The sequence below is a fragment of the Xenopus laevis genome, chromosome 3S (genome assembly GCF_017654675.1).
Source record: "Xenopus laevis strain J_2021 chromosome 3S, Xenopus_laevis_v10.1, whole genome shotgun sequence".
NCBI lineage: Eukaryota > Metazoa > Chordata > Amphibia > Anura > Pipidae > Xenopus > Xenopus laevis.
The window spans coordinates 63,125,996-63,139,508 of NC_054376.1; the positions used below are offsets into that span (position 1 = coordinate 63,125,996).

General features: G+C 36.5%; 1 protein-coding gene across 19 annotated transcripts in view; it reads right to left on the reverse strand.

Moving 5' to 3' along the window:
* The window catches only part of LOC108713018 (inosine-5'-monophosphate dehydrogenase 1), a 65,400-nt gene that overhangs the window by 30,751 nt on the left and 21,136 nt on the right, over positions 1-13,513 (reverse strand). For 14 of the 19 annotated variants that reach the window (XM_041588431.1, XM_041588418.1, XM_041588416.1 and 11 more), the window contains exons 2-3: positions 11,780-11,878; positions 2,851-2,899 (exon numbers count right to left, since the gene is read on the reverse strand). In XM_041588431.1, coding sequence (XP_041444365.1) covers positions 2,851-2,899; positions 11,780-11,878 — 148 coding nt within the window. Of the gene's footprint in view, positions 1-2,850; positions 2,900-6,902; positions 7,020-11,779; positions 11,879-13,513 lie in introns of all 19 variants that reach the window. The other 5 variants (XM_041588429.1, XM_041588433.1, XM_041588432.1 and 2 more) reach the window with 1 other exon arrangement.

The window sequence follows — 13,513 nt, forward strand, 5'->3', positions numbered from 1 at the left end:
CATTTTATGTATGTGCTTTTGTAAAAATGTATTTATCAAGGTATATGCATGGTTATACTTTTTATACAACCATTTTTTAAAACATTTTTGCACTAGAACTCATCTGTCAAATAAAGTGATTAAATAGGTTTGAGAGTATTATCTGCCCGAAGTAGCTGATTGAATATTTTGCAGATTAAATATTTGACTGATTACTTTTCTTTACTGTGTGCTAAAGGTAAAGGAAAGTCTTTTTTTATACTTGGGGGTGCCAAAAGTTAGGCACCCCCCAGTGATTGTATGTACTTATCCGACAGCCCAGGCTGGTGCTCCTATCAGCAAAAAACTGCACTGGCCCAGGGTTCTTCCAGCGAGTACCTTCTCATGGCTGCGAATGCGCATTAAAATGAAAAGCTGAACTTTAACAATAAATGTGTCAGAAAAAATTTAAAGAGCTTGCTCACTGGAAGAACCCAGAGTCGGAGCAGCTTTCCAGGATGTCAGGTAAGTAAATACAACCACATGCAGGAGCCTAATTTTTGCCCCCCCAGTATAAATAACTTTACTTCTCCTTTCAATATAAAAATGCCCTTATAAATACAGGCATTGCTTGCTGGCTTTCCTAACTAAGGTGGCAGCCTACTGATCCCTGTGTCAAACCAAAAATATTTCCAGAGCGATAACACCTCAGGAGGGTATGACTGGGCCTGCAAAATCTTACTGGCTGAAAACATAATTCGGATGTAAATACAGTCAACTCCCATCAACTCTGCACAGGAACCACAAGTGATCCATCTGTTAGCCATAGGGGTGAATGGATGGAGCAGCCCATTTCAGCTCCCCAAGTATATAGATAGACAAATTAGGCAAAGATGTTTGTTTGGCAACCTTGATCTGTGATCTGGGCCATGTGGGGACTTTTTTGATACTTTTTAATATGTATTAATAAACTTTTTTTTACTACAATCTGCATGCTTTTGGGATTTTTTCTGAATTTTTGAACCTTGATCTGTGTGGCTACAATTTTATGGTTACTATTATTTTTTAAAGCAGAACAAAAAGATTAAATATCAGTGTCTTGGAATATCATAGTCTGCATCATACTCAGCTGTTCATATTCTTCTACCTCTAGAAAGTCTGTTGCCTATACTGAATAACTGTACTTGAAAAGGATGGCTTTTCCCTTTAAATGCACATACTGATCAGTAGATGTATCTGCTATGTATCTCTAAAATGCTGGTTGCAGAGATCTAGTAAAGAAAAGTGTACTAGATAAATATGTCCGTAGGTGCCATGGCTGTGAATTCCAGATACAATACACATACTGCAGCTTAGCTCAAATAATTGATTTAACAAAAAGAAAAAACCGAATAGGATATTGTCTCCATCTTATTTTTGATGCTAAAATGCATTAGCCAGGAATTACTAAGCCTTCTTTGCTCATATTAGATTATTTTTAGTATGTGCTTCTGACCTTCAACCATTACTACATGGTGTTTTCGCTGCAGGCACAGAAGCTTGATTAACCATAAACAAATGTCCACAATGCATACATGCTCCCAAACAGGTCCCTGTATGCAAGGCATTGCATTTGGAACTATACTAGAGAAAATAATCGTGGCAACGAAAAACAATAGGAATACTGCCAAAGCAGGAACAGAGCAGTGGAAACACAAATCATGACAGCCTGCTGCATTTATCAGCATAACCTTGTGCTACAATTTTACATTAAAGGAGAAACAAACCCTTAATAAAAAAAAAAAACCCTACCACCCTTACCCTACATAGACCCCCTTCCCTCCTCCCCCCCAGCCTAGCTGCCCCTGGGCAATTGCCCCTAAATCTTTACTTAGCCCCCCAGCCCCCCATGCAGATTGTGTGCAGCCGAGTTCATGGGATTTTATTTTTTGTTCCTTTACATGCCGTTTAAGGATCGATGGAATGCTATTTGCCATAAAGTCCTATTTCATTTAATATTTGACTAATTTGCATAATCTTTGTATTAAACCATTTTTATTGCATTAGTTAACACTGGTTAAAAAACAATCATACTGGGCTTTTGTATGAAGCTTAAGAGATAAGGTATTGCGCTCCAATTTACTTTATACAGAAACCCCAGATCCCATGTATTCTGTACTACAGATCTTGTAGGTGTACATGACCACCAATTTTGTAGTTGAGAAGTTTGGTTTATATTTGGAATTGCTTCGAAAAACACAGCAATGGCTATGTTGCCAAATATGGCAGCTTGTTGAGTTCCAGTATTCCTCTCCAAGCATAGCTATGTTACAGAATGCCTGGGACTTGGGTATTTCCAGACAAGGGATTTTTTAATAAATTTGGCATTCCATGCATATTATCTACTGAAACAATTATAATTGGGCCGTTATAAAAGGGCCGTTTTAATAAATAAATATATATATATATATATATATATAGCTGCAGCATCAAATTTCAACAGAATAAAGACTATTGGCAAGATACAACATTTGAATACTAAAATCAGCCAGGACGATTTTATAATAAACAGCCACAAGGTGTTACTAGTACAAACAAATTAGTCACAATTCATGATTTATAGCAAGTACTCTCTATGGCATTATCATGCTGGTCTAAAACATCAATATCATCTAAAAACAGAGTTTAGGCCAGTGGCAGCTGTCACTTTTTTATCCTCAAGATTTGCAGAAATTACCCAAAATCTTTTCCATTATAGAAATTGGGAACAGGAACTGGTATGCACACAAGCAATTATGATACAAGTGATGTGTGACAAGCCCAGGAATTATATTTCCATCGTCTTTTATTTTGGCAAATGTGTTCATCTCAAGTATAAAAACAGAACATTATAACAAAATAACTCATTCTTACCACTTCATCAGCATTGAAGTCAATGAATCCTGGAAGAATCAAGAAGTCACTGTAAGAAAGAGAGAACATTTCATTCTAACAAGTGCTGCACAAGTATCAGGAGATTTAGTTGCTAGCGTCAGCTTCAGTAGACCAGGTAGTCTGGATGGAGGTGGTTTAACAACTGCTATTTTCCACCAGAGCATCATGTAGTCAAAACTTGCCATTAAATTTATTGTTTTTAATTTTTTAGACGCGTTCTCCTATTATTCTATGGGTGAAGACACACACAGCTACTCGTAATGGCTACAAAATAGACAAGTGTTAACTGGCTTTGCTAAGACACAAAGAGGTATATTTATCAGAGTGAAGTTAGAGATCACCACAGTCCTCTAGAGTGAAATTACGTCACCCTCCATTCATTTCTATGGGATTTTTAAAATTTTTATAAATGGGTGAAAGTTCATCCTTTGAGAAATACGTCTTTCAAAATTCCATAGAAATAAAAGGAGAGTGGCGGAATTTCACTCTAGTCTAGAGGACTGTAGCGATCTCTAACTTCACTCTTTGATAAATATACCCCTAAGAGAGTTTCAGGAGAGGCAATTCTCAGTATTGTCTATGGCTATGTTTATTTTGGCATTTTGTTGCCACAAAAAGTAGCTGCTACTAGTACTGCAGGCAACTAATCTCCCCAAAATGCCTTCTCACCGGCAAGAATGTAAATTGCCAGTGGGACAGCAAACGTGTTGCTTACTTTTCCGAAACAGCTCGAAGTTGCCTCTCAAGGAAACTTAGGGTGATTGCTGGTGGGATGACAATACGTGTTGCTTCGGTTTTCTTGCATTTCATATTCTTGCCGGTGGAAAGGCATTTCAGGGAGATTAGTTGCCCACAGTAGCAGTTTTATCGCTTGCCGACTCATCTCCGTATGTCACCACCATTACACTGGAAATATTAACAGCTCGAAACATGCATTTGGCTAACTCTCTGAATCAGAAGCCTGTGAGTATTATTTTATACACCCACACTGTGAGCTATTATGTGTCTTCATAGCTAGTGCCATTAATCAGAAATTATTATTAAGATACTAATAGCAGCAGTAGTACAAATTAGGAGTAAATAGAAACAACAGTTGCTGGCCCACTGCTCCAGGTATGCTTTACTCATTATAGTTATAGGATGTTAAGAAACAAAATTAAGCAACCACTAGGGATTAAGAAACACTGTTACATGAAGTCAATGCCACACGTATACACATGAATGTACATATAGTGGAGCTGTGGAACAGCCATAAAGCAAATAAATCCCCATGGCTACACTAGGGGTGCACTGAATCCAGGATTCGGTTCAGGACTCTGCCAGGATTCTGCCGAATCCTTGCGCCTGGCCGAACCTAATTCCAATTCGCATATGCAAATTAGGGACGGGAAGGGAAATCACACTAGTTTTCATCACAAACAAGGAAGTGAAATATTTTCCTCCCTACTTTTTCCTTTCCCTCCACTAATTTGCATATGCAAATTAGGATTCAGATTCAGTTTAGATTCGGCTGAATCTTTTAAGAAGGATTCAGCCGAATCCCAAATAGTGGATTAGGACAAATGGTGGATTTGGTGCATCCCTAGGCTACACACAGCAGTAAAGCATACAGTAAACAAACAGCTTAAATACATGAAATGTGATTTACATAGAATGTTTGTTTTATCATATGCATTCATTTGCATTTGGTCTTAAAGGATTCGTACGATAGGATCTGTGCGTCTATGGCCACCTTAACTGAAAACATCTATAGACACACTTTCTGAATAAAATGTGGCTTAAATGATCAGCCACTCAGATTGCTTAGTTTTCTGCCTCACGAGGAAACTTCAGGTGACTTCGGGCCACCACCCTTAAACATACAGTATGTCCATTAATTAAAAATATTCTGGAGGAGACAGATTAAAAAAAATATATACATCACAGAGAGCAAGGCAAAAAAAAAATGTTTGCACTTTGGCCATTCTTTGTTTTAGGTGTTTAATTTAAGGTAAATTATAGTTTTGTAAAAGTAAAACTCATTCCTTAGGGGAAAAAATGTTACAGCAAATTCATTATGGATTCCTCTGTCATCTTAACTTGAACAGCCCTTTCCATCTTGCACTTTAAATAAATCAGAAATATGCAGTTTGCGATAATTTATTGGATCCACGTGATCTTTACTTCTTGCGGTTTCTGATGAGCAACTAAAACACCTTGCTCTGTAAAGCTACAATTTTATAGTTCATTTTTAGTATTTATCTTACTATTCCAGTCTCTTATTCAAATCACTACATGGATGCAAAGGAAAATAAGACCAAAGCAACCAGGCAGCAGCTGAAAAACAACTTAAAAACCTCACAAATAAAAAATGAAGACCATTTGCAAATGATCTCAGAATATCAATGTCTATATCATACTAAAAGGCAATTAAAAGTGAACAACTGATCAAGTACTTAAATAGTCTAAAAACTTGACAGAACAAAATGTGTTTTGAGTGCCCCATCACTAGCATCTTTTAAAATTGTGTTTATGGCTATTTATGGCAGGTGATGGTATGGTGATCCAAATATTTTAAGGAGGATACTTTGGGAATAAACATGTGATGACACTGATTTAATTTGCTTCTGGGTTAGAGAAGCGTGCATCTCAGTTTCTAGATGGCTCCTGTAGTTTTTTTTGGTTTTTTTTACATTTTCATAAGCCCCAACAGGGTTTTATGCTAGTTTTCTCTCTCAACAGATAAAATTAATGGTACAGCTACATTTGTTAGTAAAACTGAGGCAGTCTTCATATTATATTTAACAGATGAATGCCGCATTTAGACCAGGACCACAACAGTTTATATCTCAGTATTTCTTAATGGGTGAACAGAGAGGAAAAATAAGGCTTTTTGAACTGTCATGGTCTTTTCAACTGATCTTCTTACTTGACTCAAACGGAGGTGGCCTTTGTATGCTAGTGCCATGTTGCAGGATAGGCCTTTACTTCATTTTGACTAGTTAACCAAATGGCCTCAAGAAGTTCACGGAAATTAAATAAATTGTTCCTTGAAAGGCACCTAGTAAAAAGCTTGTTATCATGTACTCCACCACAAATGGTAGAGAAAAGCTGGCCATATATAACCACACACCAGCCACAATTCCACAAATGACCTTTGTCGTAAGCGCTGGCACGCACAACTTGTAGGTTTGCAATAAGTATAGGAGAAAGATGCTTACCACTGCTATGTCAAAATAATATAGAATACAATAGATTTTGAGAATTGCTATGGTTCATATAAATACATATTAATAAATGAATGTAAGCACCAGAGTTATCAGGAAATGCTTAGGACAATTATTAAATTTAACAATTCAAATCAGAGAGCACCAGACGAACAAAGCTGATGTAACTGTAAAAAGTTTCAGTAGCTCCAAGTAGGGGTATTCTGCAAATGTGACAGCCTTGTCCCTTGTATATTGTATATAAAAATGCTACAAGTCACAATTACATAATATATGTGATATTTAGACCATGCGTCTATAGGTGCTAATATGAGTGGATAATTGGGATTGTAAGGGTAGCTTATAAAGTAAACAAGCATTGGTAAGCCATTTATTTGCTTTGAACATTATGGTTTGGCACAATTGGTAAACACATTTATAAACTTAAGGCATAATTTAAAGGCATTATGGTTGGTGCCTTTAATACAGTAATACTGATAACAGTATTACATTATTAAGGAGCCCAGTTAAATGTCCCTTACCCATGTAAGGAATCTCTAACACTTAAAATTAAAACCACTTCCATATACAATGGAACAAAGGATGCTTTATTTAAAAAGTGGAGAGCAAAACCTTAATTTTTCTATCAAAGAAGTGACCTTTCACAGTTTCCACCTAAACATCCATATGGTATTAACAATTTGTGCCTCTTTGGCTGTTGATGGTTTCTATAAAAGTTACTGAAATTTACAAGCTAGTTGAGGTATCTGTGTCTTTCATTTTCCATACAATTGCATTGGAAAACACATCATGACAAACTAGTGGTAGAAAATAGGAAGCACTTGCCATTCTGGGATCTTTTGTAAAATAGTTCGCGACGAAACCTCACTGCTGGCTCTATCCTTCTGCTCCATAATCGCCACAACATGCAGGCAACCCAAAGTTAAACTTATTTATATGTATCTGGAATATGGGAGGAGAAGTGTCACTATTACCATATATTCTTCCAGGTTAATAAACATACCACATATAAATGTGTCCTTCACCCATAGGACAATGGCAACAGTGAATTTGCTGGTTATGTGTTGCCAACACAGGCAAATTTTCTTGCAACTCTCTCTTGAAAACGCAACCTTGTGCATTTTCAGGTGAGCCTTGCGTGAAAATCCCAGTGTTGCAAAATGTCCCAATTTACCCTGTGTCTCTACCTCTTTATTGAACCTACACTGAAGGTTCATGTTACATGGTACACATTTGCCATCTGCCATTATAGGAGATCATCACAAACAAGCAAAAACAACAATTACAGTATTCTGCTGATTTAGCAGAATGCTTTTTAAATGTTGTATATTCAGTTATATGTGCTTGAAAAATTAAAGACAGCACAGTTTTATGTTTGTTTCAGCAAGTGAAACATGCAGAGTTATATTCTGAGAACAACTTGCAATTTGTTTTCATTTTTTATTGTTCAAGTTCATTTTATTCAGCAGCTTACCAGTTTGCAATTTCAGGTTGCTTTGGTCTAAATTACCCTAGCAACCACACACTGATTTGAAAAAGAGATTGGAATATGCAGAGAATTAGAAAAAAAATAAAAATAAAAAAAAACATTTAGTAGTAACACACTAAAAGTTAACATAAGAGTAAACCATACCTGTAAAGGAAAACTATACCCCCCAAAATAAACACTTAAGCAACAGACTCATCGGTCTGCCCAATCGGAAAATTTTGATCGGGTGCCCTTGAAGGCATTCGAACATCAGCCACTGTTTAGTGCTGAATCGTCAGACACTGGTAGAATGTTACTACTTCTACCTGTATATCTGACGATTCAGCGATACACGTTTGTATTGAAACAATCAATCTCTCTTGGAAAGAAATTGTAACGTCTATGGCCACCTTAACTTTAACAGGAAGACATTTAGAAGCAAAAGGCAGAACTCTGTCTGTTAATGTGACCTAACATGTATGCTTTTTTGTGTGCACCGTGAATTCTAGGATCCCAACTATGGAAGAGAGGGGTATCCTCCTTCCAGTTCAACTGCCAAATTTAGCTAAACGTGGTCAATGGCGGTCTGGGGAAAATATTTCAATATATATAGGGACTCTAGGCAGCAGGGGTGTAACTACAGAGGAAGCAGACCCTGTGGCTGTAGGGGGGCCCAGGAGGTATAGGGGTCCCATAAGGCCCTAAATAATGAGCAATTTCAACATATATTGGTAAAAAAGGACAACCTCTGGATATGTTGGGGCCCCTAAAATTAATTTGCTGTGGGGCACAGTAACATCTAGTTATGCTTCTGCTGGGCAGGGTTTCTTGGTTGCAGATATAGGAAATATGCCTCTGTGTAGCAGTTCAGTAGGGATTATGTAGAGAAAGAATAAACATGATCTGGTGCCAAAAATTGAAAGAAAACCATTATCGAAGTCAACGTTTCCAAACCCTTCTTAGCTTGCTGTAATGCAACCCCTCCTTTACCTTCTTTCAATACAAAGTGATTGTTTCTAGAACGTGAGGAGGTAAGGGTTGAATTACACTGTGAGCCTAAGAGGGTTGGGGGACTTGGCCCAAGCGATCATGGAGACAGAATAATGTTTTACCATCAATATGTAGAATCAGGTTCAGTGGCATAACTAAATGTTGCTGGGCACAACAGAAAATTCAGTTTAGGGCCCCGAAATGTTGATAAGTTGAATATTCAAATTGCTAATTCATTTGGCCTCTTACCCTGTAGTTACCCTGTAGTTAAGTCTCTGATCAGGCATGTCGGTGCAAAAAGTAGAAAAAAAAATACCTTTATAACTGTGGAAGGTCACAGTGTTTATGCACCTTTTTTTCATTGATGAAACTGGATAAGCTACTAGCAAAAAGGGGTTATATTTCTTCTTTAGTATGGAACTGCCCTTTCATGTAAATTATTATTTCATTAAGTGAGGCTTTCTGCCCCTCCAGCAAAAACTCCAACATCCATAATGCTTTGCACATGATTGTCTATCACAGGTCTATGAATTAAAGACTAGGCAAGGCATAGTAGGAAATAGAGTCTGGGCTAACACAGACAGTGACATAGCCTGGCATTAGCCTTTCGACCACTTTTTTTTTTTTTTGTTTTTTTTTTTGGAAGAACTATAAAAAGAAAGGGACATTCTTTCAATAGAAAATAGGTTTAAAATAAGGTATAAATAATACAAAAAGGGTCAGTCTTTTGTTTTTAAGTAGAATAATAAAAACTGTTGCAATGTGATGCATTAGTTTTGTAACTCAGCAGTAGTTCAAAGCTACACTTTCATATATAGCTGCTGAGACTTTAAGGTTACATTGTAATACCTGTAATTATTTATCAAATTATAGTGTAAAGTTCAGTCTGTGACCAACTATACTTTGCTGCTAGTGGAAAATGATTATTAAAAGAACATGGTGAGCTAAAGGAGCATCTATGGAGGCACAGGTCTTTACTGCTAAAGGGCTGTATTTACTTTAGGCCAATATAGAAGCTCAAAACAAAAATGTACATTTCTTTAGTTAAAGCATCAGTAACAGCAAAAAATGAAATGTTTAATGTAATGACAATATAATGTAGTATTGTCATGCACTGGTAAAACACAACTATTGTTTATACAAAAACTACTGTGTAGCCATTCAAAGCTGAAAAAAAGAGAAAAGGCACAGGACACACAGTAGATAACAGATCAGCTCTGTAGAATACAATGGGATTATTAAGAATTTATCTTTTATCTGCTTTTTTTTTATTTTTGCCTGCATGGCTACACAGCAACTTCTTTATATAAAATATAGCTGTATTTTCTAAAGCAAACACACCAGTTCCATGACAACATTACATTATATTGTTGTTTAAAAAACAAAGTCTTTGCGGTTACTGTTCCTTTAAGCTTTAGTTCTCCTTTAAAGGGGTTGTTCACCTTCAAACACTTTTCAGTTCAGTTGGTTTCAGATAATTCACCAAAAACAGACTTTTTCCCCAACTACTTTCTATTTGTGACCATTTTTCTAATATTGAAGTGTAAAGTTTAATTTTTCACATTCTGAAGCAGCTCTGGGAGGGAAGGTTGCAGACCCTGCAACTATTCTTAATTGATACATTTAGTTGATACATTTTTGCCCCTAAGTTTCAGTAAAGGCTGCTGTTAGACTTGATAAAATAGTTGCTAATAGTCCATAGATACTGCTGAGAAATGTATCAACTATATGTAGCAAATTGTAACAGTTCAGAATGCTCCTGGATTACAGATCTGCCAGACTGAGAAACTAGAGACAGGAACTTTAAACTTAAAACTTACAATTTGGGAAAGCAGTAAAAAAAAAAAATAAAAGATGGAAAGCAATTGAAAAAAGTATTTGTTTATGATACACAATCTGAAAAACACAACTGAAAAAAGTGTTTGGAAGGTGAACATCCCCTTTCAAGAAAACGTAGTAAAATCGTATTGAAACAACCCTTTTTCATTTTTTTCTAAGGATATCCTTTTTGGATAAGACAACTTTTAATTTAAAAGATTCATACAGAATAATGTGATATTATAAATATATTTTTTTTTACATATTGACACTCTCTCACTAGATTTGTAGAGACCTTAGGCAATGGAGTAAAGAATAAAGAAATGAAATACCTTACAGCAATCTATTGCAAAAATTAATTTGCAATTCTCATAGCTAATCATTAAGTTTTCAAAATGATATATGGCCAACACTCAAATTTACTGCTCATAAAATGCCGTCAGCTACAAATCCCTTTATATATAAAGTGATGTGTCTTGCAAAACATTAGCCAAGAATCAGCCCCAGAAATCAATTTGAAGCTTTCTACAAAAGCCAATGTGAAAGGCAAATGCGTAACTATTAAATGACAAACAGAGAAGTTTGTCAAGTAACTGTCTAAAAATGCCTTCTAAAGGACATCTTGTAATACTTAGTAGTCAATTTATCTGTACGGACAATGTTACTTTGAAGCAATGGTACAAGAGGCAATTTGGTATCTGCTTTGGTATCTACTACTAGTTTTGGGCTATTCAAAATAGATGGTCAAATGGCACTAATCACTCTTATTCCTACAGGATTGGCCAAGGGAACCAACCGAATATTTTCTGGGTTGTTGGAACATTACCAAATCAAACGCTACTATGAAGTTTCCTTTCTTGACCATCTTGATCAGTTATCCAGAATGCTCAGGACCTGGGATTTTCCAGACAACAAATCTTTCCAGATCTTTATACCTTAAGCCTACTAGAAGATCATGTAAACATTGAATAAACCCTATAGGCTGGTTTTGATTCCACTAAGGATTAATTAGATCTTAGTTGGGATCAAGTAGAAAGCACTGTTTTTTTTATTACAGAGAAAAAGGGAAACCATTTTTGGTTTATTTGGCTAAAATGGAGTCTATGGGAGAAGCCTTTCCATAATTCAGAGCTTTCTGGATAGCTGGTTAACAGACCCCCATACCTGTACAACAACCTGCTACATAAAACAGTAGTTATCAATCAAGACCTGTATCATCCTTGTTCATTAGGAATAGTAATCCTTTTATTTATTAATCAGTCTCTGCTACCCTAAATATACTACACAAATTACCATAGGAAAGACATGAGCTAAGTACAGATCTCATTAGGGGAGAAAAAAACAACACACGCAAACAATCACCAGTACTATTCTACAGATGAGAAAGCACAGACTATAAATGACACAAAAAACAAAAAACTCTTACTTGTAGGTGAGACCATCTGAATTAGCAAACAGCTGCTGGGCAGTGAGTCCATCCTCGGGAACGTAGCCAGTGCCCCCACTTATAAGATAGTCCGCCATGCTGGAGAAAAAAAAAAAAAAAAAGTCTATATTAAACTTAAAGTCAGCAGTAACATAACCAACCCAAAGGGCATCTTAATACCAAAAAAATTATATTTGTACTAGAATTCTCAAATCTAGAAAGCAGTTCAGTAGCTAATATGAAAAATGTCACTCCTAAATTGTACAGATGTACATAACGTCTGATGGCATAACTGATGCCATCAAATCTGTTAAAATCTAGATACTGAACGGCGACACCTTACTTTTATGTAATGTGCAATTTTCTACAAGTAAGAGTTACAGTAGTTTGGGAGGCAGTGTCAGAACTCTCTACAACAATCACAGAAATGCATTCATTCAAACGATTATCGGATGATTGTCATAGTAGCTGTAACACAGTTGTGGGTCATATTCAGGAGATTCAATATTTAGTCCTTTGGGCTCCATCTACAACCCAATGCAGACCCTGCCCCCAGCAAGGAGTCAAACTTACACATTGATCAGAGAGGTGACGCACTCATCAGTAAGCATCTGCACCACACACTATGGGCAAGTTTATACAATTTGTTATGTCAGTTACTGTAAAAACCCCACCAACCACAGTGGCGATGACATTTCATAAAAGCAAGTTACACCTATGAATGCACGCTGTATTATGAAAGATCTTGCCAATAACTGAACTGTGGTTAAACATTTAATCCGTTATATTCAGTTGTGGATAAGTATGCTGAAGTAAACATTATTTATTACTGTCATATACCTTCTTCCTCTAGCTGTTTTCTGATTTCCAGTGCATAAGATGCTCATATTCCTTTCATTTAAAAGGAACAATCCAATGTAAAAAGGTAAATAGGATGCGCAAAATCAAACCTATCAGATTGATATCTGACTGATTTTCATCAATACATGAGTTAGAAAGGGCTGTTGGTTGGCACCATACAAGGGCCAATAAGCTGCCGATTTGGCAGTTTTTATTGGCCTGTGTGTGGCCTCCTTTAGTCAATAAGAGATTTCAAATGGTGGCCACATGGGACATGACTGTTTAGCTAGTTTGCTTTTGATCCTGACCATGCAGGTCAGGATCAATGGCTATGGTAGACAGGGTGTTTTCACAACTGTGTATTAGAGTAGGGAGAGGCATTTCAATCTGCCTCTTTGCATTAAATGGATAATGCGGATATTTGTTATACTGAATTACTAGTTCCCCACCTAGACACACAAAAGTGTGTGCCTACAGGTTACAATGCACTGCAGGAAACTGAAGCTACTGAAGCGGAACACAAACTCTGACCTGTAATGTTCAACCTAAAACTGCCAATACAACAGCAAAATGTCATCAGCAAAGCAACATGGCAATCAGCTCATTTTTTATAAACACAACTACAATGACAACCTTCTGTGCATTACTCTTAAGAAAATAATGATAGAGAAAATAAGTTGAACCAGGGTTTATTAGCACATGCTAATTACAAGCAACACGCCTAGAACCACATCTATTGAATGTATTGCATATTAATTGGCTCCCATATGTCACTCTGTGGCTAGTTGCTAAATAAAAAAAACAGACGTAATATATATAGATACGAGCGGAGTCCCAGACCAAAGAGCAATGCGGTTAAAGTCGCTATCAGGTTGTTTCCTGAGGTACATGGAT